The sequence below is a fragment of the Barbus barbus genome, assembly GCF_936440315.1.
Source record: "Barbus barbus genome assembly, chromosome: 17".
NCBI lineage: Eukaryota > Metazoa > Chordata > Actinopteri > Cypriniformes > Cyprinidae > Barbus > Barbus barbus.
The window spans coordinates 14,909,509-14,936,258 of record NC_136745.1 but is presented as its reverse complement, the minus strand read 5'-3'; the positions used below and the strand labels follow the sequence as shown (position 1 = coordinate 14,936,258).

The window sequence follows — 26,750 nt, the reverse complement described above, 5'->3', positions numbered from 1 at the left end:
AATTTTTTTTTCTTTTCATTGAGTCAATTTCAGTTCAGTCTAGTTATGAACTTAGCCATTATTTGCACTCTTGGCTGCTATCATTGCAGGCTTTTTTATTTTTATGTATGGCTTGAGTGGGATGCGGGGATCTGCATGATTACGTTGTTAATTTGCTGACACATTTGACAAAAGCCGAAACTGTGTCGAATGTGAGGTTTGTGGCCACACGGCAGCACTTATTAATTTCAGTATTTTAAGCTGCTGTTAAAATGCTCTGCTTTGTCGCTTTGAAAAGGTTTCAACATGAGCCAACTGGGATGTGAAGGCAAGTGATGACACCCTTTCACAGGCACATCAGATAAGACGTCAGTGTTATCCCAGGGACTCGACCTTCACTGAAAGGACTCGTTTGGTGTGCTAGCATGTGTCACAGAGCTCTGGCTATGAGTAGACATGAATCGAGCCTTTGCTTTCACCACCATGTTTCACTGCTTCTGACTTTCCTCTCCATCTAGCATTTCACAAAATGACATCCTAATGCAATTAACCCGTCACCCCCCCCTAACCACTGGCATTTATCCTTGAACATGAACACCCGCTGCCCTGGTGATTAGCTCTATATTTCACCTTGTAGTTGTTCTTGTGTATAGTTGTTGGCTCTGCTCTTATGACAGACTGCAGGGTGGCTGAATCAGAACTACCGCCTGAATTGTTGGTATAAGTTTCACAGCTCACCATGTAGTTCTTTGTTACAGGGGATTATTGATGTTTTTTCCCTGCCATGCTCATTGTTTACTTGGGTTTTTGAGGCCGGGTTGCCACTAAAGAACCTCCTGTATGTTATGTTCTTATGTCTTTGTGTGGTCTCGCAAGTGACCTTGGACGGTATTATCATTGTCAATTAACAGAAGTGGATTTTAATCCAGGAATGGACAATAATTAGGTCCCAGTCTTTAGCATTTCAAAAGGCCTCTTTGGAAGTAATTGCATCTTCAGATGTTGAATTATCGGTTATGTCGACTTCCACATTGGGAAATTTCATTGACCTTGCTACTCTTGCGTCATGAAGGATATGAAAGGACGAATTAAAACTAATAATGAGACTCTGTCTTTGACTGTTTTTCTGTAGGAGAATCCATGAAGTTGGCCTCAGGAGAGTTTGCAGAGGATCCCTGTTCTTCAATGAAGAGAGGCAACATGGTCCGCGCTGCACGTGCCCTTCTTTCTGCTGTCACTCATCTGCTTGTACTGGCGGACATGGCTGATGTGTACCAGCTTCTGCTTCAGCTTAAACTGGTGAGACACATGCTCACACATTTTTACACATTTTTTAAAAGTTGTTTCACCAAAAAGTGAAAATTATTAGTTTATTCGACGACTTATACACTACCATTTAAAAGTTTTGTCTGTAAGATTAATACTTTTTATTCTGCCAAGGATGCATCACATTAATCAAAAATGTCAGTAAAGAGATTTGATATTAGAGTAGATTGGTATTTTAAATAAATGCTGTCCTTTTTCACAAACATATTAGGCAGCACAATTGTTTTCAGCATTGATAATAATATTAATAAGTGAATAATAATATGCAAATACAATTTCATTAGATGCTAAAAATTCAGCTTTGACATCAGAGGAATAAAATATATTTTAAAATGTATTAAAATATAAGTTATTTTAAAACAGTCATGTGAAAAGTTAGGATACCCTATTGAATTCCATTGTTTTCTGTATCGGGGCGTAATAAAAAAAACCCATCTGGTCCTTGGCAGGTTTTACATCTTGGAAAATAAAACCTCAGATGGATAACAACACATGACATATTGCACCATGTCATTATTTATTTAATAAAAATACAGCCAAAATTGAAAAGCCGTGTGTGACAAAGTTAGGACAGCCCTTAAGGCTGACTTATACCTACGCCCCTTTACGGCATAGGCTGTGCATCAGTTTTCATTTATACTTCTGCATCGTTGTCCACATCGACGTGCAGTACACATGCAGACTGCTAGTCTGCAGTGTCCACGGGCATGTTGCTTGTGTAACCCACAGTACCATGGCAAAAGCCGAAGGCGGCGGCTTGTTGGAGAAGCATTATAGCTGTGACAGCGGCAAATAAATATTGAGTCATTAAATCAACTACAAAAAGGAGACAACCACGGAACAGGAGAAGATGGCATTCTTTCAATGTGCACAAGGACTTGTACCACGGCAGATCAACATAGTTGTCTGCAACAAACAAGTGATGTAGAAAGTAGGGCTGCTCGATTATGACAAAAATCATAATCACGATTATTTTGGTCAATATTGTAATCACAATTATTTAAAACGATTATTAGTGTGCCATATGACCTAAACTTTATATGAAAGATTTATTTAAAGATAGTGATATATATCAAATATATTTTCTGTAAATGACATGTACATTTTAGAGACCAGCGAAATGTCACAATTCTCAGTACCATAGTAGAATACCAGAGTAACTAATATTAGTTAAAAACAACAACAAAAAAGGTCCTCAAAATTATTGAAAATAATTAAACTGCCAGTAATAAAAAAGCAAAGCAATACAATAGAAAAAAAAACAAAAAAAAAACGCAAATTAAACAAACTGTGCTTTAATTTTTTTTAATGCAAGTCTAAAGTAGCTATTCAGTTAGCAGCCTATTAGAGAAATTGAATAACCTGATGTAAAATAAAACAGCATAGTCTTCACTGTAAGAATTAAACTTCCTTTGTTACTTATTAAAGCTACAAAAGTAGTCAAGAGCAGTGAGTGACTTTGAATTTGTCTTTTGTTGTTTGATTATTAATATAAAGCACACAGTCGGCAGCAGGAATATAGCCCGCTGTCACTTTAAGAGCCGCACGGATTCAATTTACTGTTACACAAGTATTTTCATTCTCAACTCCTTACGTTCTTTTATTACATAACAGACGAGGGTTTACATGAATAATCAATAAGCGCCGCATTTTGCCACATTTTTTGCAAGTATTTGACCGTTTAGGCGGTAAAAGATGACTTTACATGTCCGTGTTGTTTTCTGTCTCTGAGCGCATACACCGTAATCTTCCTGAGGAAGCGCATGTTCTGTCACGCTTTTAAAAACAAAAATAAATCTTAATTAACTTAAATCAAGCACGTCCCATTTTGCAAAAATCTCGTTACATGATTTTACTGATTTGCACGTAAAATTGGCCTTTTATGGCGTAATAATCGTTTTATCTCGATTACTGTGTTTTCATAATCGTTGGAGGCTGAAATCGAAACTGAATTTCGATTAATTGCACAGCCCTAGTAGAAAGCTATGTAGTATAATAAATAAGACACTTGTTCTTTGCTTTGTTTTTATTTTAAATAAGAAGGTGTAACATTTAAAATATATTAAAGTACACACAAAACTACATATGGAGGGAGGGGTTCTAGCAGACCAATCACAGTGCTTGTGTTCTATGTAGAATTGACGCGCTGTTGGAATTTTGGAGAGGCTACGGTGTAGGTTACGCCGTACTACACAGAGCTACGGCGTAGGTTCGACGCAGAAGTATATATTGGGCTTTACTGTTAACATAGAAATTAAGAGGGTAAGTAGCTGTCAGGCATCGCTAATCAAATGCCTTTGATTAACTGGTCATTAGCAAGTGAGCGCACCTATAAAAGCAGACGTTTTGGCAGTTTGCTGGTCTGGAGCCTTCAGGTGTGTGTTAACACAATGCCAAGTATCGGCATGCATTGCATGCTTGGAAGGCTTGCCAAAAGAAAGCCTCTTCTATCTAAAAATGCATGGCAGCACAGTTTAGGTTTGCAAAGCTGCATCTGAACAAACCATAAGATTTCTAGAACAATGTCCAAAAGACCAAAAAGAGACCAAAGTGTGTGGCCATAATGCACAGTGCCACTTTTGGTGAAAACCTAAAGAGCATATCATCACAAACACCTCATACGAAAAGTCACGCTTGCTGGTGTTGGGCTGATGATTTTGGGCTTGTTTTGTGGCCACAGGGCCTGGGCACCTCAAGTCATGGAGTCGACCATGAACTCCTCTGTCTACCAAAGTATTCTTGAGTCAAATGTGATGCCATCCCTACGACAGCTCAAGTTTGGCCATAACTGGGTCATGCAACAGGACAATGATCTCAAGCACACCAGCAAATCTACAACAGAACGGCTGAAAAGAAAAGAATCAAGGTGTTGCAAAAGCCCAGTCAAAGTCCAGAGCTCATCCTGACTGAAATGCTGCGGCAAGAGCTGTGCATAAACAAATGCCCACACACATTGAAAAACTGGAGCAACGTTGTAAAGAAGAGTGGGTCAAAATTCCTCCAGAATGATGTGAGAGACTGATAAAGTTTATATTTGTTAAATAATGACATGGTGCAATGTGTCATGCGACGTTCATCTGTGGTTTTATTTTCCAAAATTAAGACCAGTCAAGGACCAGATGGATTTTTTTCAATTATACCCTGATAAAGAAAACCATGGAATTCAATAGGGTGTCCTATCTTTTTCACATGACTGTATGTAATAATATAACTGTTTTACTGTGTTTTTGATCAAGTAATTGGTGAGCATAAAAGACTTCTTTCACAAACATTAAAAAAAAAAATCTTATAGACCCCATAATTTGGAACAGTAATGTAGTTCCAGGCCTTTATGGATTTCCATGACGATTCATTGAACATCAGAGACACCGTTTTCTATAATATACGATAACCATGGGCAGTATCTATAAAAGTGGTCTATATGATTCTCACCTTTATAAAAAGTTTTCTGAAGTTATGCATTAGCTTTAAGTAGTTATATTCACTATTCATCTTCCCCTCTGCTGTAGCTCACAACTCACTTTCATGCGTATGCATATTTATTTGCATGTCATGTTTCACTTATAAAAAATGCCTGAACCTTTGGTCTCTGTTGAGAGTAAATGATGACACAATTTTCATTTTTGAGTGAATGATTCTTTTAACATTTTGATTACTCTAGACATGCCTGGAGGGGTTATGTGAAAATGGGCAGAGTATGTGCCCGGCAATTTCCATTTAATTTTGGAGTGGTTCACATCATGCCAACTCTCTGGCAAAGTATCAGGCTGGTCTTTTTGAAATATGACACTTGATGGAAAACAAGTTTTAAGCTGGAAATTAGCCAAAAATGTGTTGTGTGTGTATAACTGGTGCTAACATTTAGGGGCTGTTTACACCTGGCACGTTTTTTCTGATCGGATAGCTATCCGATCCTGAAAAGACCAGGTGTAAATGCCCTCCGAAACGCATTCTAGACGGATATAAGTCTGATCGCTCAAACCACTTCAGGAGGTGGTCTGGGCAGCATTCCAGATGAAACTGGACAAGTGTAAATGCATCTGGTTGTTGAAACCACACATACTAATTTTACTCCTCCCAAAATATAAAAAAAATAAACGTGTGAGCGTTTTATAGGCTGTATGGTATAGTCAGATATGACAGCGCTAATGCAACAAGCATCACTGCAGATGAGTAGCTGAGTATCTCTTCAGCAAGCCGATGCGCTAACTGCCGCGAATGAAACTGAAAGTCGCAGACGCTCAACACACAATCATTTTCATTAAAAGTAGTGAGACTAACCTATCTTTCCAGTGCTGACGCCGCGCTTTCTCTTGTTGCGGTCTCTGATATTGAAATTATCTGATGATAAATAAAATGCAGTGCATATCTATTGCTTTCATTGACGTGAACTCCGTTAAATAGCGCAGGAATTAAAGAACAGATTTATATCCATTTTGCGAAGACACATTTATGTGGCCAAGTGTAAATGGAAACGTTTTAACAAATCAGATAGATAGCCGGTCAAAGAAAACACATGAAGTGACCAGGTGTAAACAGGCCCTTACATTTGTAGATGGCTGATAGCAAAGATATTTTGAACCTTCATATCTTGGTGTATTTCTTTTTATAACCCCTTCATTATCTCTGCCCCTTGTCAGTCTGTGGATCTGAGAAAAAGCGAACGCCGAAGGGAGTACTGCAGGAAACTGGCTTTGGTCCAGAAGGTTGGGTAAAGCACACTAAAAGATGCCTGAGTTTAGTCCTATTTACCCCCTTCATCATCTGCACCGGTGTCAGTGCTTTTATTACCCTCTGGTTTTACTGCCCAACTCTTCTTAAACTTCCTCCAACAGTAATTATATGCACGGCAAACCCAGTTACTGTGTGTGAATATGAACACTTCATATATATAAAACGAAAACCCTGCATGGCAGCTGGATGTTGCAAACATTTCTGTAGCCTACAATTTGTGTTTCTCACATGCCTACATTTATATAAGATCTGTTTGCTTTTAGTCTATAGGTTGTTGGTACAAACTAGATTACATCCACTTTGTTTCTGCAAGCAATACACTATTGAATCACATTTTGTGTAGTCCCTGATGCAGCGTAGAGAGGTCTTGTCACGTTCGTGCACAGAAATGATTTCACCATGTTGGCAGGGCTGTGAAAAACTCGTTCTGTTTTTTTGCTTGAAGTTTATGATGGACGTTCGTGCAAGTGAAAGCAGAAGCTTTCTTGTGGAAGAGTAGGCTGTTTTTCTTGCCTTTTTTTCTTCATTGAATTGTTCTGGGAGCTCAGCTTGAATGATCAAATGAGAAGCTTAAGTATGCTTGTGTGACCATTAAATATTTCTCGTGTCTGATTTTGACTAATGTACTAATGATTTGGATAATGCATTTGTTGAATTAGAGTACACTAAGGGAAAATCATGATCGAGATGGACGTTTGTTTTTTGTTTTTTACAACAGTGGTTGAACAATTTGAATGTAGGTAGCATGAATGGTTATTTCACTAATCATTTTTCAGTACAATAATTTCATATTGATACCTTTTCAATCGTACAGCTTTGTTTTCCCCTTTTATATAAGATGTTTTCTGCCATTTTTCCCTCTCTCCAGTTCTTTCTGTTGTCTTTATCGATAAAAAGTGGAAAAGTTCACAAGTTCTAAATGTTAGTATATCCCAGAAGGGCCTTTTAAAAGAGATTTATGGTGATTAAGAAACCCAGAGCCTGCAGGATAAATGCATGAATGATTTTCAGATGTTGCACTTAATGTCCATAGACCATAAATTAAGAGGTTTTTTCTTTAACGGTTTATCGTACTTGACCCACAGGTTGAGGAGAGCCTGGTGAAGGTGCGAAACGCTGGCACTGAGCAGGACCTGGGTATCCAGTACAAAGCTCTGAAACCGGAGGTGGACAAACTGAATGTTATGGCGGCCAAGAGGCAGCAGGTAAAGTGAAGCCACTCATCATACCAAATGTTCTCATAATCTGAAGAGATCTAATTTCATTCGGAGATATACAGACTTCGAATAGCATTACATTCTCCACCCACATATGCAGCGAGGAGCTATGCAGCACTGGTTGAAGATTTGATACGTGTAAGCACGAACAATCCTCTTTGTACCGGTTGGTGAGGGGGAAAGCAAGACTGGGTTGGAGCAGCTAGACTAACAAAATCCATTTAAATGATATGAGAATTGGGTCTTTGGGATTTTTTTTGGGTTTATCAGGATAAGCAGTTGTCAGCAGTGATGGATTTCAGGATGAATTTTCCAGGTGAGCTCACTGATTAATAGAATGAACGTTGTTTCGCAATAGAGAGAGATTATAGTATATTGACAATGCTAATTATTTCTCTATTCGAATATGAAGTAGAGCAGTTCATTTTATTTATTCAGCGTGATTTCCCCTCTCATGCTACACTGGGCCCTTCTAAGTTTATAATTTTGTGAATCCGTTGGTAGATGCTTCTGCCTCACTCCCAAGGTGCAAATTGCTGTGGTATTAAATTTTTGAAAAAACTTTTTCTACTTCCGTCTCAGAGGAGTTATGCTTTTTTTCCACCGAGAACAGAAATAAATTTCAGTGAGGGCTAGTCCACACTTGGGAGATCTCAGGTTTGACAGCAAAGATCGATCATGAAAGCACAAAAATTGACCCTGTCTTTTTTTTTTTATTCCCATCTTCAAAACATTTCACATAGATCAAAATCCTGTCAACTATACTCAAACTGGCCACAAAGTATATATTTTTTTTCTTGGCTGTAACTTTTGTTCTAACAAACAGCAATTTGTGTCAACACTACCTTGACTTTAAATATGGGGCAGCAACAGCAACACTTTAGAGATTAGAAGGCGTTCACGCAGGACGTATTCCCTCTTTCAAACAGCTAGACAGAGTGTGTATAGAGCAGCCCATTGATCATTAACTTGACACATCGTCTTAAAAATGTGGCACTTATGATGTGAAGGATAAAAAATAGTGTCCATCATGCCACGCATGATGTACACTGGCAATAAAAAAAGTAGACAAATTACCCAATTTGTTCACTTAACAGAAGTGATCATATTTACTTTGGTTCCACATGGCACGTTATTCTACGTGGCATATTTGCCAGGCTGTACGGTCATGATCTGATTATGAGCATGTGTGCCCCCTTGGGGGTTGTCTGTCATGTCCTTATTATGACAGGCCTGTAACATCACCCCTGAATTCTCCCTCTTCCCTCTCTTCATATGACAGGAACTCAAGGATGTCCATCACAAAGACCAAATGGCCGCGGCTCGCGGCGTGCTTCAGAGGAATGTTCCCATGCTGTACACGGCTTCGCGCGCTTGCCTGCAGCACCCAGACGTGGCTGCATACAAGGCCAACCGGGACCTCATCTACAAGCAGCTGCAGCACGCTGTCTCCGGCATATCTAATGCAGCTCAGGCTACCAGCAGCGAGGACTCCAGCTTCTCCCAGTCTGCAGGTGGAGGAGAACTGGCCTACGCCCTCAACAACTTTGATGTAAGTCCGTGGGCTTTTGGAAGTTACGAGTTTGGGACAGTTTCTCTGATTCAGACAGAAATATAACTATAAATAGCCTATAAACTGTGTCAGTGAAGAATTGTCATTCAGCAACACGACCAAGACTAAACTGAGAATTGGCCTCTCTCTAATTGAGGGGAATGTGCTCTGTGAACATTGTCATTTAGGGAATGAGTGCTTTTTTTGGCCAGTTTTATTGGGATGGATGCCATATTGCATGCTGCTGTGAGGTGCAACAACAAAAAGGGTAGAACAACAGAAAAGCTTATGCATTTTTCAGTGAGGGTGTTAAATACCAGTGAATGGCTTGGTCCAGCTTTAGGTATGGGATATAGATTGTGAAATATTCAGATTTCATTGAGAAGGTTATATTGAAGAGTTATGAAACATGCAGCTCCTTGCAGACCTTAGGCTTGGCTTAACATGTTAAATTCTTTAATTGCGGAATCAATAATTCACCTCCATTAGAAAGTCTGCAGTAAGATCAGGCTTTGGCTAAAAATGCAACAAGGCTTGATTTTTGGAACTTGCTGTCAATTTTGCTTTCGGGTTTGTGAAAAGCACAAAGTTGTTTTGCAGCCAGTGATGAAGATGAGCATATTGTGTTTTGGATCTAACAGCAGTTGCATCACCCTCTGCAACTGCTCCACACAATTTTATCAACAAAGAGCGTGAGAGCAGTGAGTTGTTGACAAATCCGGTGTGTGATTGAACTGTGTCGAGGAGACTGTAATCCAGGATTGGATCAGATTAAATTTGTATGTCCAAACAAAGCTCGAGCTACTGACCTCACAGAGTCTTTCACAAGTTTGAACTTCTTTTGCAGGGTTGAGTCAGGTCAGCACCAAAAACTTATGGGAAATAACATGACAATTTGACTGTCTAAGTAATACACTTTTGTCCTGATGTGACTTATTTCAAATAGTTCAGATCGGAGTCTCTAAATTTAATTTGAGGTTAAGGGTAGCAAGTGATCATTCGCTATCCTTCGTTTATTTGCGCTTTGAACAGTTAGTCTCCTTCCGGAATAGGATGTGAACTAGGGATGGGCGATATGGCCTAAAAAATGTATCACGATAATTTCAGGTATTTATTGCGATAACGATACAAATGACGATATATATCATTAGAATGTAAATATAATACGTATGAATAATTCCATGCAAATGTCAACTTTACCATGAAAAAATGAAGTTTTTACCAAAAGAACAAAACCCTGTTTGAGTTGTGCGTTGAGGTCTGTATTTTACTGCATTAATGTGCTTCAATAGAAATTTGAAGGAAATCGCTATGTTTATCCACCACATATGAGGGGTGGACCTATAGTAAAAATACATTTTCATTCGACTGTATTTCATATTTTGAAATGATATATCAAAGACTGCCCATTTTTAAATTTGTGTCAACAGTAAGTATTTTGTAGAAAGATGGAGGCCTGTCTGAAAAGTAAATACACTCACTTAGTCCAAACAGCGATGATTTCTGGAATTATAAGGGCTAGATTTATGACGTCAGGATGCTTCAGCGCTGTGTCACGTCCGTAACGTAAGATTAAGTTCATTTCATATAGTAATTATTAATGCAATTAACTTGAAACTTTCTGTACAAAGCCAACTTATGGCCATGCTAATTATGATCAACAGCTCATCTCCATTAATTGCTCTTATCAACCATAATAATGCAGGACGCTTCATATTAAATCGTATGCATACTGGCATGCATGTTTACCACGTTGCTGATGACTGAAAGCCTGTGTATGGCTATACTGCTGTGATCTGTTTCAGGCTTTCCATATCATAACATTTTAGAAATTAATTCATTGTACTATCTCATAAATTGCATATTTAACGAGAACATCGCGGAGATTTAGACTGCTTTGCTGTTTGGGTCAGAAATGCACAGGCGGACTGAAGGAAAAAAATCGCCAAAACTATTTTAAATGTCATATAATGTTCATTGTTAATATTATCTTATTTAAACTTTTTATGTGTTTCAAACAAACTTGTGTCGCTATCTGCGTTGCATTCATGCAGAGAGCAAGATTTTGCGTGTTCGGCTCGCGCATGCTGAGTGCGACGCACGCTCAAGAGATGTGGGCTACATCGTTCTTATTTGTCTACTTTTTTTTTTGGTTTTATTTTGTATCATTGCATGTTAAAAAATAATTCACTATGTTATGCAGATGCAAAATGCTAGACTGCGAATAAGATTAGCTACAGTTTCACATTTTATAAATATTTGAACAATATATTCAGCATATTTAACAACCTGTTTTGTATCTTTATTTAATGCATAAGCGATTTATTAAAACAAGTTTATGAGGCTATGTTCTAGAGTCGTGACTATTATTCATATTCAAGTGTTTGTGCGGAAAAGAATGCACATGCATGACAGTGAGGTGCTCGCGCGGATCACTTGCATTTTTTCCTGATAATGAAACCACTTAAATTAATAATAATAAAAAAAGAAAACTTAAAATTGGGGCTCCTCACATACATGAGAAATATATCTCAGGGTTCGACGCTTAATTTTCTTTTTTAGGAGCGCTTGTGCCTTGAGCGCTTGACGTGCGGAGTGAACAGTGCGCTCAACCGCTCAAGGCACAATCGGGCGCGCACAAAACTACGTCATCAACTAGACTTATCGTTATTATCGTGAGGAGACAAATTTTTATCGTGAGGAGAATTTTCAACGGTATATCGCAAACGATAAGATATCGCCCATCCCTAATGTGAACCATTAGTCTAACCGTTTTTGGTCTATTGCATTCTCAACATTTTGTGAATTTGTGAAGTGATTTGTGAAGTGACATACAGCCAAGCATGGTGACCCATACTCGGAATTCGTGCTCTGCATTTAACCCATCCAACGTGCACACACACAGCAGTGAACACACACACACCGTGAACATATACCCGGAGCAGTGGGCAGCCATTTATGCTGCGGCGCCCGGGGAGCAGTTGGGAGTTCGGTGCCTTGCTCAAGGGCACCTCAGTCGTGGTATTGAGGGTGGAGAGAGCGCTGGACATTCACTCCCCCCACCTACAATCCCTGCCGGCCTGAGACTCGAACCTGCAACCTTTGGATTACGAGTCCGACTCTCTAACCATTAGGCCACGACTTCTCCAAACCAGGGGTGTCCAAACTACGGCCCGTGGGCCATCTGCGGCCCACTATCACTCCTGTGGCAGCCTGCGAGAGATTTAAAAAAAATAAGAATCTGCAGAGGTGGGCAAACTACGGGCATTTTCATCCAGTCCGTGATGCAGTTGTTCCAATATGCAGTATCAGTAAAATCCAATAGATGGCGCTGTAGCCTGTAGTGCAGTATATAACCCCTGATTTACACTGTCCCGCCGCTCCAGTCGATCTGCAATTCAGATTCAGAAGCGGCTCTCCGCGTGGCCTCACTAAAGACAGGCGCCGCGTCTATGTCGTTCAAGCCGCACAGCGAATACAAAATAAAAAGTCAAAATAGCTATATACACTACAAAACTGGCACAATAGTAAATAAGTTACATGTTTTAAAAATGTGGAAGTGTTCATTTGTTTTGAAAAATGCAATTGGAACTGTATTAAAAATGCTTAAGACTTTCCAGTATCAGAACAAATGCCAGTGTTATCCTCCTGCTCACATGTGCTGTCATTTGGGGAAAACATGGATATAATTTGTCATTTTATCTTGCAAAGATATTATTTCTTCTGTTTTCCACACACATTTTTATGAAAATGGATATAGTACAGTTTTTTCTGGATTACAAATCGTGTTTTTTTTTTTTAATCTGAAATGTGTTGTAATTTCCAAGGTGACTTATATAAAGCAATCAAGGTCAAGCACAAAGCGCGCACATTATTATTGGTGATGAATGAGAAAAGGCAAGTGAGTTTAAATTGTGCATATTCCAGCAACCACGCCGCTAGTTTCAGTTTCGCTTTAAGTATTTAAGGCTGGGCGTTTAGAATGTTTATAGTGAATGCCACTATAATTTGTGTTTGTTTTTTACTTATGTTTTCGTTCTTTTTTCTATTCTGAACACTGCTAAATTTACAGGACTTTTTGTGGAGTGTAGGGAATATAAAAACATGTTTCTATTGTTTGTAAACGTGTCGTTTATTTTACATTATTTCTGAATGAAATGATAAAATGTGTCTTATACATAGACTTGTACACCAATGCAACTTATCTGTGTGTCATAAAGTGCTCATAAAAATAGGTAGAGATGGTACAAGAAAAGAACTGCCATGTATGTACAAGTATACATAGTACAGTAGTAAGTGAGTGTCGATTTAGAATAAAAAAAAAAAATCAAAGCTTCATTTGTCATAAACATTATGCGGCCCCTCACTTAATGTGGAAAATTTGATGTGGCCCTCGAGTCAAAAAGTTTGCCCACCCCTGTTTTAAACAATCAGTTAGTGAAATAATAAATTCAAATGATATGCACGAACAGAAATGTTGCCATAGAGATCTTATAAAAGAAAAAAAGTATGTTATAATGGCACCAGCTGTGTTTTTGAGCATAGGGTGTCAGCATATATTACTTTTGAATTTGTTGGTCTAGCAAATGCAACCTGTACTTTTAAGTAATGTTCCTGATGGACAGAGAGGAAATTAACCTTTTTCTCATCATCCACAGTTTACCAGCATTTTTAAATTCAATTCCAGCTCAGTATATCTGTGAAATTGAACACAGCATTAAAACTTAAGTTTTTTTTTTTTTTTCTGCATTGGTTGATTATTTTCTAAAGCTGTTTTTGGTATGTTCCTTTTTAATGTTGAAAAGAAATGCCAAAAAAATTAAGTGAATTATTATTATTATTTTTTTTTTTCAATGAATAAATATATAAATAAATAAAAATAAATTCTCCAAGGCTGCCAATTGTGGTGTCTTGTCAAAGCGGAGTAAATTTCCCACCATTGAGAGAGAAGAAAAAATTAAAATAAAAAAAGCTTTTTTGCTGGTAGTGGGTGTTTAATTTCCACCCTAATGATGGACAGCAGCATAAAACATCTTAAAACTCTCTGCTGATCTCAAATACAATTTGTTTGAATCTGTAGTTTTTATGTGGACTGAAGCAGGTGCCTCTAATGAAGTTTGAAGCCGCTAGATGAGTGTTTACAGACTGCGTTGCTCTTGATGTGCAGAATATACTTGTTTTTATTTTCTGCTTTGAAATGGATGCTTTCCGTCATGAAATAATGATGAGAGAAGGCTTTAAGAGATTAGCACAGCACTTCATTTCATCTCTAAAATCCCTAATTATATTGCATCTATTAGGCCAACTCAAATCAACAATTCTGTTATGATGTATCGTATATGTTTGCCTGGGCAACACAGATCAAAATGAGTAAAGTCAATTAAGGCAATGTACTGTTAAACCTCCTCAGCATCCTCCTGTTAAATTTGCAACAAATCAGTCACCACAGGTACTCGTCTCCGTCTCTTGTGGCGAGAGGGTTTGCTCATCAGATTTCCTCTGCCTCGATTAGCTGTTGAAAGATTTTGCACACAGTGGTGTCAGAAGTAGCATCGCTCTGCTAAAGAGAGCACTCACACATCAAATCAAACCCTGTCACTCTGTTCTTTCACCATTTGATTTTCTTTTTTCTTGTCTTCTGCAAAAGTACATTCTCATCCTTAGTTCTGGGGCCTTTAATTATTGAGGTAATGGGTTATTGTCTTGTTTCCTGAGTTTTTGTGCTCCTTTTGTTTCTCCAAACTGTCTCTGGGGTTGTTGGCTCTGAGTTCAGGGACTTTAGAAAGCTCTGATCTTCAAAATCTGCTGTCTCTGGGGCTCACATGCTCAGTTACCTTCAAGGCATTTATATATATATATATTTTTTTATTTATCTTGTCTCTTGTTGCTTCCTCACTCTCATGGGATGAAATCACTCATTTATTATAATTTTTTTTCTCATCTTCCCACTTAACTGTGAATACATCTGGAAGTTGATAGATTAATGCAGAATTCATTAGTCATCTACAGAGCTGTAGGTGTAGTAGCATGAGTCAGTTTCTCTCTTCTCGCTCTTTTGCTCCTCTCCACCCATCTCTCGTTCCCTTTTCCCTTTTACATGCTGCAATTATCCCTCGTCATTCTACAACAATGAACTGACATCCTCTTTTTTTTTCTGCTTCTGACTGGAGCCCAAAATGCATTGTTTGTCACGTTTGTGACACGACTTATCAACTGTATCGTCTCTCTTTGTTTTATGCCCAGGGTTGGATTCCACAGCATCAGGCCTTTGTCATTTGCTGTTCTCTTGTCCTTTTCAGCTCAAACCCATTAGGAAGTGATAATTTAATCATGTGAAGCAGACTGCAGGATGCACTGGGAGGCAAAATTTAACACTGGCAACAAAATTAAGTTTATAGATTTTGTTGCATATGGTTCATCAGATTATCTGAGAGAGGCAATTAATCTGAGCTGTTTTAAATGAATTAAGAGTTTTTAAAACAATGTTTTTGTGGTGACCCAAGGCTAAGAGTGTAACGTTTAATTGTAAGTGAAGCAAATGTCCAAATTTTGAAGCAAATTGTTTTTTTTCCCCTTCTTAGCCAATCAATACTCGGCACAAAGCATGTCGCGATTTCTAGCAGCCTGCAGCTCTATCCGTACCTGCGGCTGCTAGAATTATGGGTACCCTCGGACCTCCATTATATTGATTGTGCTGTACTATGTGATTGGCCCAGTTTTTACTCTTGACCTTGCATGCTGCTTTTCTAGGGAATTTTAAAATGCTGTATAGAGCTCATCTTGTTGGATTGATCTACAGACAGCTGAATTATTGCTACCGTACTGCCTTCTTTTTTTTAATGATTTCCATTAATGCTAAAACCCGTGATAGTCTTATTTTAGCAATTTTGTATAATTGAATGTAAGCTAATTCTGTGTTGTCACTTGCTTTGAATAACTAGATGACTTTTTTGGGGGGGGGGTTATTGCTGAAGAGAGTGTCTTTTGCAGCTCGTGTCAGGGCCTGGTGATATGTCAAATTAATTCACAATATTTGTAATAAAACTTTGAGTAAGTTAGCCTACATATCAGGAGTTTAGCTCCAACCTGCTCTGGTGTTAGTTTTCATTATCTGGTTCAAGTGTGTTCAATTAGAGCTGGAAGCATGACATGTGAACACCAAAATAAAAGTTCTGTTTAACTTTAAGAAATGTATACATTTTCTTGTATACTAAATTGTACATTATTCTGAAGTAATTTCAGAACTATATCTGGCAAAATTTGATGTAAATTGTGATTGTCGGTTGATTACAACTTACAAGATTAAATTCTTAAGGTTTAATGAAGTAATTTCTTTTATGATAATTGAAATCATAAAACTCTGAATCGATACAAAAACGCAAAACACAATTAGCTTATTCTGTGTAGTTTAGTTGCATCATGTTTTCCCTCCAACAGCTCTCTGCTAAACTCTTTAAAGGCACATCTCTAAACCCCTCTGTACTGTTCTTTGTGAAAGGCTGCTAAGTCAATTGCCCTTGTGGCTAACAGAATGAAAACATCACCAAGCATCTTGAAGCATCAGCAAGACTTGTTTCCCATAATTATTGTAAAACCAGCTTTGCTTCCCTTAATCTTGGCTATTGGGATCTGTATTACTTTGAATGCAACACAAAGGGCCCTGAGCAACAAAAAAACCCTAGTTAAAACTAAAGCAATCATCAGAAAATATTGGCATCCATGTATGGGTGACACTATACGGGCAATGTCACGTTGATTTGACACATGTTCCAAAATTGTATCGGTGTATCAAAAAATTGCACTTTATATTTTGTATGTTAAAATGTCTCATGCTGGAGATTTAGCTGCTCTATTCTTGGTAGTAGCTGTTTCAGGAGGCCAGACATCTTCACAATGGAGAGGCGGTCCTCTTCCCAAGCAGATGGCATCTGTTTTACTAAAAGAAAAAAAAGTATGTGCGAGTGTGCGCTCAAATGAGATGGGGAATGTCAGTACCTCAGATCATGTGCGTCTTTAATTTCCTGGTGACCATGCAGAAACTTCAGAGCACATGCACATTTTTTCCACATCGCTTCTTGCTGCTTAATTTGAAGCTGGAGCAACTTTGCAGTGAGTCAGAGAGAGAGGCTTGTTGCCATGCCAACGTGACACGCAAGTAAAGGAGGTCAGATGAGATGAGGCTAATAAACTCAGATTCTAACAACTGAATTGTTGAATATTTTACAGCGTATATGACATCAAATGGAGGGGCTTGTCACGTTGTTTTGAAGATTGACTCCGCCTGCCACCGTTCTTTCTTTTCTTTCTAGGCAGCTATCGCTTTTCTGGCACATATGTGAGTCGTGTCGCTTTAATTGTACCAGACATTGACAAGTTTATTCTTTGAGAGCGGGAGTGTGATGTCCCCAAGTGAGTGTACCCAGCAGAGGACATGTAGGGACATCTCAAATGTCATCCTGGCTCAAGGAGGAAAATAGCAGTGTTTTATATGCGCAACTGCATTTTGTTGCTCTAGGCCGAAATCCGATTGCTCTGCTGTTTAGGGTTAGTAGCCTTAAAGATGCGCTCGTACTAACTGCAGTGTTTACCGAATCAGTTCTCTCTGTTGAAAACCCCACATGAGATGTGCAAAAGTCTGTGATCTTACATAATGTGCAGTTAAGCTTGATTTTTGTCCTGCTTGTTTTATTTTTTTCCATTCGTCCCCAGAAGACAGTACAAATGGCTTTTAAGATGCCGTCTGTTACGTAGTTGATTTAAAAGGCAGCCGAAATGCACAGGCAAGCTAATGCAGCCTCTGATTGAGCAAAAGCCGTTGGCCTGAAATTGCATCAGGAGCCCCAGACCATCATCTCAGATCTTGTGAATTATTGATTCGTCCAGTTAATGAATATCACAGCTTGTGCCTCGGCGTCCAGGGAGATAGATTCCAAAATCCTGTTCAGGCCGCACAGCCAATAATGACTGCCGTTTAACTGTCAAACTCTTGTGAAGTTGGACATTTGGTATGTGAAATCATAAATCTCACTTTTTTTCCCCCACGTTTTGCACAGAAACGCTGAATGGGAATATTTTAGTGCATTAATTCAGAGAAAGTGCTTAATCTTCCTGTCGTGCTCTTTCTACTTTTAATCATCTTATGCTTTATTCTCTCTCTTTTTCTCCCCCTGCAGAAGCAGATCATCGTGGACCCGCTGAGTTTCAGCGAGGAGAGGTTCCGGCCTTCTCTCGAAGAGCGTCTGGAGAGCATCATAAGTGGCGCTGCCCTCATGGCTGATTCGTCCTGCACACGTGACGACCGGCGCGAGCGCATCGTGGCCGAATGCAACTCCGTGCGACAGGCGCTGCAGGATCTGCTCTCAGAGTACATGGGCAATGTAGGTGCACGTCAAATACTGTTTTTCCTTCTCGTTTACTACTTTTCACCTTCCACAGTCCCACATCCCTGAATGGCGATGCCGAGTACCCACCTGCTACCTGAGGCAGACGCACTCCTGCAGGGATGGAGAGGGGAGTTTTATTTCAGGGACAGTGCACACATCACGTTCGACCGGTGCTGTTGTATAAAGACCTCCAGTCTCATCACAATTTGTCCTGTGCCGCCTAGCTTTTGAAGAGAGGGGTTCAGTACACACAAGCCCCCTCCTATGATACTGATCTATGCATTGAATTGTTTGACTGCTGTTGTTTTCAAATAATTCTCTTGTTTGTTCACCAATATTGGTTTTAGTTATTTTTGCGGTCTTTCATTTAATTTGTTTTCCTTTTGCTTCTCCATTTATTATCTTATTTTTTTTTTTTTCAAAGAAAGTCCTGATTAGTTTAAAGAAATGTTGTTTGAAAGCAACAGTTTTACACCCCTGTGGCGTGCAGCACGGTGGGTGACATGATATGCTTGTGGTCCAGTGGGTAAATGAAGAATTTGCAAGTTCTTTGAAACATTTGGCTGTATTTGCCTCACACCGAGAGAAAATTGGCCACTTTTAGGCCAAGCTGGTGTGGAGTGCTATATTTGATAAACAAATTAAATCATTCTAATAAGTAATTTAACTTTAATTCACCAGGTTAAAACCCTACCTCTTTTCTGCTGGCTAATTTATTCCTTTGGTTTCAAACAGACACTGAATGTCATATCATCACTCTTTTTTTTTCTCCTAGTACATTTCTCTATATGACAGGTCTTTGTTTTAACTGACCTCTTTCCCCATCTTCGTCTCATTTCCAAATGAAGTAGCCTTTCTGTTTCCAAGCAGCCAATCGGATTTGTTGTTTTTGGCTGCCGTGGTACTGCATTCCATCTGTTTTTTTTTTTTTTGGAAATAGCTAAATTTCTATTGCTTTCTAGATATCTAGTAAGGGCTGCGTGATTTAATTGAAATAAAACTGAACTAAAGAAAATCTGCCTCTTTTAGGGTGAAGTATGGCATTATGTAATTTTTTTATATTTAGTGTTCTAGTTAATAATTAGTAATAAAAAATATTTAATAACGCTCGTGCTCTCTCTAAAACCACAGAATGTTGACCAATTTGTACAGTCCTACTCCCATCGTAATCTGTATTACAATAAGTATTATAATAAGTTTTTCCTGCTTGATGGCCTTACTCAAAGTTCAATTAAGTTCTTTGCCCTTAGCACACAGTAACATCATTTTTCTGTCACACGTTAATAGCAGTGTGCGGGCAGCTGAAGTGGTGTTGTGCTACAAACCGCTGAAGATGATGTTCGGGGAGGCCATGTCTCGCAGGTGTCAGTGACTATTTATGTCAGTCTTACAAAACGTCAGGAAGCAGCAGGTCCTCTGCTCTGTCTGGAAACACAGCAATGTTCTCGGGAACCTGAGCTGACACGCTCCAGATGGCTCATTGCTGGTTCTGTGTAATTCCAGACCAGGATCGTGAGCAAGTGCCTCTGTCATTACCGTCCATTTTTAACACTGCGGTGTGAGAGCCTGAAAATGGCTGTCTGATAACATCTAGCAAGAGGTTTGGCATGGATAAGGCACAAGCATTCAATACAAGTAAAATTACACATTCGATTTCCAGTGCCATTTCAAGTGATCCTCGTGAAGAGTGCTCATGCCTGGAATGGAAAAATCATACCAGATTGATTCCAGCAGTGATGGTAATCACTAATATGCAGCTATCTGTGTAATAAGCTTGCCATGTCATCCAAAATTAGCCATGCTACCATGACTGCATGAGAAATGCTAATATAATTGGACAGGACCTTTTATAGAAACCCCAGCTTATGTATAGACTTTTTTTATGTCCCTGCTCAGATAAATGACACCGAGCAGTCCCATATGTCCCTACACAGATAAATGACAGAGCCATCGTTTGAATACAGATGAGCGCCATCCATGAGACGTATGTTTCTGTGATCACTTTTTTGCTCCTCCTTGGTGCTGCCAGTTTATTTTAGCCACAGATTCATCCAAGCAGTGTCCGGGTCGTTTCAAAACAGGTTTTCTACTTGACTAGGCCTTTGCAGCGTGTCTGCCCCAACACACACAACACTGCTCCTCAGCCCTGAAGCGCAGCTGACATGACAATGCTTTGGCTGCTCACTCGTTCAGACAGGAGAAACAGATGAGGGAGATATGTCCATCTTTCTCGACTACCCCTGGACTAAAGCCTCCTGGAGTCTCTGGATGCTTTGGCTGGCACTTTACCTGGCGTTACCTTTTGCAAGCTCTCTTCCAAAACCTAGTGAGCTATTGCTTACATATGCCGCAGTTGACTCGAGATTGGCAATGTAATGCATTCTTGCTGAATAAAAGCAATGTTCATTTTATTCAAGTATTATTGTTATGTTATAGACAAATATTTTTTCTTTTTCCGGGAGAGGGTAACATAGCACTTTGTGGATGGGTTAAAATGTTTATTTAATGTTTAAAATCTTAAGATGTTTTGCCATAGTGCTAACAGATGGGCATTTCTGGACTTTTAATGCAGGAAAATTCTTAACATCTTTTTGTTTATAGTCTTTCAGGATTTTCCTTATCCGGTAGTAACATTATTTCTCCCTCAATCTTTCTTACACTTTTATCCTCTGCTAAATGGAGGAATGTGTTGGGTGCAATAGGCTGGGATTTTCGATTTGAGTAAGACAGGTGCAGCACCTCCTCCCTCTGTTAGAATGAATAACTAGTCTCGCATCCAATTTATGCTCTGACTGTGTTGTTAAATGAACTCTGAAGGCCCGCAATAATACAGAGATTAAATTGGTGTCCCAAATTCAATTTTTAGCCATATGATTTCTCCTGGAATAAAGGAACTGCCTTGTTTGAAGTGACTTGGTTTGATAGAAGGACATATTGGCCAGACAGCACATGGGCTTTCAGTCACAGCTGAGTCTATGCTATTGGAGGAGTTTTGCTCTTTAAACCTCTCTCTCTTTTTAGCTAGCTAGTATAGCAGTGGGTCCTTTTCTCTGCCTTTTACATTTTTCAAACCGCAAAATGAACTGCCCGCTGGAACTTTGTGCTTAATTTATTGAAGCAAAATGATGCATTGACATAATAGAATTGAAGACAATGTCATCAACTATTTTCCTGCTTAAGGCAGTAATCGTTCAATTTATTCTAGTCAAATTTCTACAGATTTATCTTTTCGGATGAGAAGTTTGATTGGATATGTATTTTGACAGCCTCCCACAAATCAGCTGTGTGAAACAGACTTTTGATTATTCTATAAATTAAATGAGGTCTCGAAAGGTTAATCTGAAACCCAAGTTCTGTAGTTCGAGCCTCTGGCAGTGGCTCTGGATATGAATGTTTATGAAAATTTAATAAAAAGGCATAATGTAACTCAGTTTCTGGGCATTATGTTGACCAAGCTAAGCGCTTAACACATTAGGGTTTCTGACTTTATATTGCTTGAATGTAAATGCTTTAAAGTTGCTCAAATTGGCATAAATTCTTTTTTTTTTTTTTCATCTTTTCATTCTTTTTTTTCTTGTCATCTCATGTTCGTTTAATATCCTTGCTTTGATTCTCGCCTCAGTCACATATTTAAGTGATTTTTGGAGCAGCGCCTCAAAATAATCAAACCTCTATTCATAATTGATATAATCTTATGATGAATACTAACGTTTTAATCACTGTTATGCGACCTGAATTTTACAGGTTTCATTATCTTTGAGCAGAAATGGTGCATGTGGGGAGAAAAACTGAAGGCACGGATTGAATTAAAATGGACTGCCGCATCCCGTTTTTGGCTTAGGTTTTCAAAAGCGGTTTTCAGGCTGTTCAAAAATAGATTGTAATTAATTGCCGATTAGCACAGAGATTGATCAAGCCTTTGTTAGCCAGATGTGTAATTGTTACGCAGGACCTTAAACCGCATGCCCCGGTTTGTGCTGTAACCCCGAACTCAGGCAGTCAATCTGGTTTCGACTTGAAAGTCTAGCCCAGACTGATTAGCCAGATGATTAACAATGCAGAGCACTGTTAAACAAACAAGCCACTTCACTTTGCCGAGCACGAGCTCATGGTTTGAGTGCTGCGGTTCAAGCACAAATTTAATTATTCCACCCTCTCGTAACTACTTCACATGATGTGTCTGTTCTGACCCCCCCCCCCCCCCCCCCCAGACTCTTGTTGTAGAGGTGATTGTACACAAGGCGAGCTGGCAGTAATAAGGTTTGACATGTCAAGCTTTTGACATTTTAAATTCTTAAACTTGAAGGCGAGCATCTGAAGAATCTGTGAAAAGACAGATGCGAACTCTTCAAGGCCAAGGAGATGGAAAAGGAGACCCACACACACCCACACCTCTCTCTGTCTGCTCTCTTACTCACGTTTTCCTCTTTGCCATGGGTATTCTGCAAGATTGACACCTGGGGGCTGTTCCATAAAAGACGCTAAGAAAAGCGGGGATTAAAGTCCAATACCTGACTTGAAATAACCTAACAAATCAATCGGGACTAAAGCGGTTCCATAAACGACAATTCAAGTTCACGCAATCTGACTAATGCTATCCAGGTTCAGTGAGTCAGGATAATGTGACGTACACGCTTATTCTGAAGCAGCCCTTAATGTCGATCATGGATCAAATCGATCCACCATAGCAAACAGCGAATATTTGTGCTGTTTAACGCATTTGAAACATTGTGTTTTCCTCAGTGCATAACTGATACGTCACAGGTATATTTTTTTACATCTGTAAATGTCAGAAAGCCATGCAAATATATCCATTTAGCTGTCAGGAGTGGGCGAGGCTTATGCGAGAGAACGAGAACGCATGCGCGCTACACACACAGAGCAGAATAGAATACTAGAGCAAGAATTCTGAATAAAATATACATTCTGCTAAAATATTTGTTGTTGGACATTAAATGTGACGCATAGAATTTTACTACATATAAGTGTATTTTTATGATAGCAGCAACTGTTAATCACTAGCTCAAATGAGTTGTGTTCCTCTTGTCAGTTAAAATGTACTCTGATTTCTATTATAAATTTACATTTTTAATTCAGTGATTTTTAACTTTTGCGTTTTTATGCTTTAATGCTTTAAAGAGACATTTTAGATTGTAATGTTTTAATGTTCTAATAACCATAAAAGGTACAGCTGTCATAAATTCAGAGAGAAAGGCTGCATGGCTAGAAACTTCTGATCAACTGCATGCACAAGTAGCAACTATGTTAAAATGTCATTCGCCTACATTTTGGGCACAATACATTAAATACAGTTGGTTGTAGCCTATTTTTTATTTATTTGATTATTTAAGGTGTATTTTCTGTATACTTTTATTTTTGGACCGATAATAAATTAAGCTGACTGTATGTGAGAGAGTCAGTGGTAATATGGATGCGTTCCTATTGGTCAGAGTTAGAGGAGCTCAGTTTAGCCTGACAGTTAGCCTGCTCCGGACCAGGTTAGTTTGCCAGCATAAGTTGCCGGGGTAACTGAGTTTGAACTTTTTAAAGTTTGATTTATGAAACCGAATCTACCAAAAATAAGCCTGACTAACCGAAATAAGCCTGGCTTATACTCTAATCTTGGTTTATGGAACAGCCCCCCGGTCTTGTTTCATGACAACTCCCTTCTGTTTTTATTTTATTTTTTTTATATAGAAGTCTCAACTCGAACTGAGCCCTGTTTCTATCGTTCCTCCTCTTGTTCTTTCACCTAACAATGTGCTTTTTGAAAATATTTTCGTCTTACCAGCCTTAATAGCGATAACATTTGAACAGTAAGAGCAGATCATTACCATTTGACCTTTTCTGCAGCAATTTTTTTTCTTTAGGAAATTCATTGTAGGGACACCTGCTTGTTAAAGCAGAGTCTTAATGAGTCCCTGCTAACCTGTTGGCCTCTGGTTTTCCCTATTATTTACTAAAGTTAATTAAGATGGAGTCAAGAGTTCCTGCAGCTTCTTTAAAAATATTTGAAAAGCCAGGTCACTTTCAATGCATATTTTCTCATTTACTTCAGTTTGCGAAAACTCAAAACTGACTTTGTCTCTTCCATTTTAACCTCATCTGAATGCGTAATTAAATTGAATCAAACCACATGCAGTGCATCAAGGGAGCACTTTACTGTCCCTGAGGCTTTTACTAAATTTACAGCTCTCCATAAAAACGCAAATCTGTCACACATGGGCTGTCAGATGGTTTCCCCCATACCTGGTCCTTGATCATTTTAGCTGTTAAAATCACATCCCTGGCTTTTCAGAGAGATGGATGAGGTACTTTTTTGCTGAAGCAATTTTAATTGCATAAAGATTGAGACAGTTTGTCCATTTCAGGGGAAGCTTGCTGCACTCAATTTTATTCTTTTGCTTAAAGGGACAGTTGACACAAAGGAAAATGGTCATTTAGTTAACCTCATGTTGCTCCAAACCTAATTGCCTGACTTTCTTTTGTGAAATGTGAGGGAGATTTTGATTTTTTTAAATTTATTATTTATATCCATACAATGGAAATCAGTGTGGTCCCGTGTTTTTTGGACCCCAATGATCTTCAAAATATATTGTGTTCTGCAAAAACAGATTTGGAATAACTTGAGGGTGAATAATGACTTTTCAGTTTTGAGTGAGCCATCCCTTTCAAGCAGTAGCCACTAGAAATGGGCAATGCTACTATAGTCCACATGACAGTGATGGATCATGAATCCCCCCCCCCCCCCCATTTTCATGAAAAAATCAGTTAAAATGACCAAAATGCTTAGCCTTAGTAACTATTGTGCACAACTGCTGATCACAAATAGTGTAAAGTCACCCATATTACACTAGAATTTTACTGTGCTATGATTAATGAAAAAAACAACATAAATCTGTTTTTGTTATGGTGTAAAAGCCTGTCACATGGGCATTGCATTTCAACAGTGATTATCCAGCTATGCAATACACCCTCTAGTAAAATGGCTTTGTGTTTGTCGCTTGCTTTTTTTTTTTTTTTTTGTGCGGTCGGGGTGTAAATGTTAAAAGCACTTTCCTCCAACTGCTGTAAATATGATGGCAAAAAGAAAGACTTGATAATCCTTTCTAAATTGATCACTTGATCACAAAGACTTTAAACCGTATACTTTATTATTCACAGTTTAGAAGATTGTGCTTCATATCCCAACCAAGTACCAAGCCTTATGACGTGCACATGGCATTTTACTGCTTTACCATAAAAGGTAAAAAAAGACAACAGGTAAATCATTTATTTGTGTGTGGTTTGTTTCCTCAAAAACATTTACCACTTAGTACAGTAATTTATGTCGCTGTGTGCGATTTAGCTGCTGGGCAAGTCTGGAGTTGACCTGACCTCTTATAAAATTTAAATGCGTGTAGATGAAATGTGTGTTTGAGGGATGGCGGCGTGGCACTTGGAGGATTTATGCCACACTCTTTGCGGTCTATCTCACTGCCTATTCCATGTTGGGAGACACGTGTGTGTGTGTGTGTGAGAGAGAGACAGAGAACAAAAAAACACTGATTCCATTATTTTCATTCATCGCTCTTATCCTCGTGGGTCTTAGACCACTGCTGTCGGCTGCTGCAGAGCTGTGGCATCACTCCGTGACTGACAGTTTCTATTAAGGCCGGTTGAAGTCTTAGACATGTTGTAGAGCATTTAAACGACAGCCCAGATCTGTGTTGAAGGTTATTGTGGTGCCATTTCACCCCTTTCAGGATGCTAAGTGACCTCTGCTGTGCCTTGTCATTTGTCCTTGTTGCATATGTATTTAACAGCTTTGTTTTGTCATGCGTGTACATTGTCATGAAAGTACATTTTTCCCTTTTCTGTTCCAAAAGCAAGCACTATGCCACAGCACAAATACTAAACGGTCTTAATGATGACTTTAAAGATAACTATAAATAAATTGTTCTGTTTATAATAAGTGCTGTTTAAATGTCATTTGCTGCTTTAAATGCAACAGCTCTTTAAAGTTGGGACAAAATTGATTGTCTGCTCTTATAGTTGTGGTGTGAACGTCTTTATTTTTATAGAATTTGATTAACAATAACTATAAAGTTTTAATATAGTTATTTTCTTTGGTTTAAACAACCTTTAATTTAACATTATTCTAGCTTTAACTTGCACAATTGCCTAACATGAACTAACAATGAACAATATATTTATTTTATAGCTTTTATTGATGATTTGTAAATGTATTTGCAATTTAAATTTATTCATGTTAGTTCACAGTGCACTAACTGATATTAACAGAGACAATTTCTGAGCATAATGTATTAGTAAATTGTTGAAATTAAAAGGTAGTAATGCTATTGTCCATTGCTAGTTAATGTTAACTAATGTGGTTAACCAGCAATAACAAATCAAACCTTATTGTAAAGTATTTTCACTTGTTGCAGTGCTCAAGCTAAAATGACCTTAATAATAGCAGATAGCAAATAAATTTTGCTGGATTAGTGCTCGGATGTTTTCTGCTGTATTTTTTCCCCCTGTCTTTTCTAATGCAGTTTTGATGAGCTGCAGTCCACA

General features: G+C 38.6%; 1 protein-coding gene across 1 annotated transcript in view; it reads left to right on the top strand.

Moving 5' to 3' along the window:
- Nucleotides 1-26,750, top strand: part of LOC306883581 (catenin alpha-1-like) — a 104,288-nt gene that overhangs the window by 7,052 nt on the left and 70,486 nt on the right. Inside the window, exons 4-7 of the mRNA XM_079438951.1 lie at nucleotides 1,112-1,278; nucleotides 7,125-7,244; nucleotides 8,539-8,808; nucleotides 17,982-18,185. Of these exons, the coding sequence (XP_079295077.1) occupies nucleotides 1,112-1,278; nucleotides 7,125-7,244; nucleotides 8,539-8,808; nucleotides 17,982-18,185 (761 nt within the window). The remainder of the gene's footprint in view (nucleotides 1-1,111; nucleotides 1,279-7,124; nucleotides 7,245-8,538; nucleotides 8,809-17,981; nucleotides 18,186-26,750) is intronic.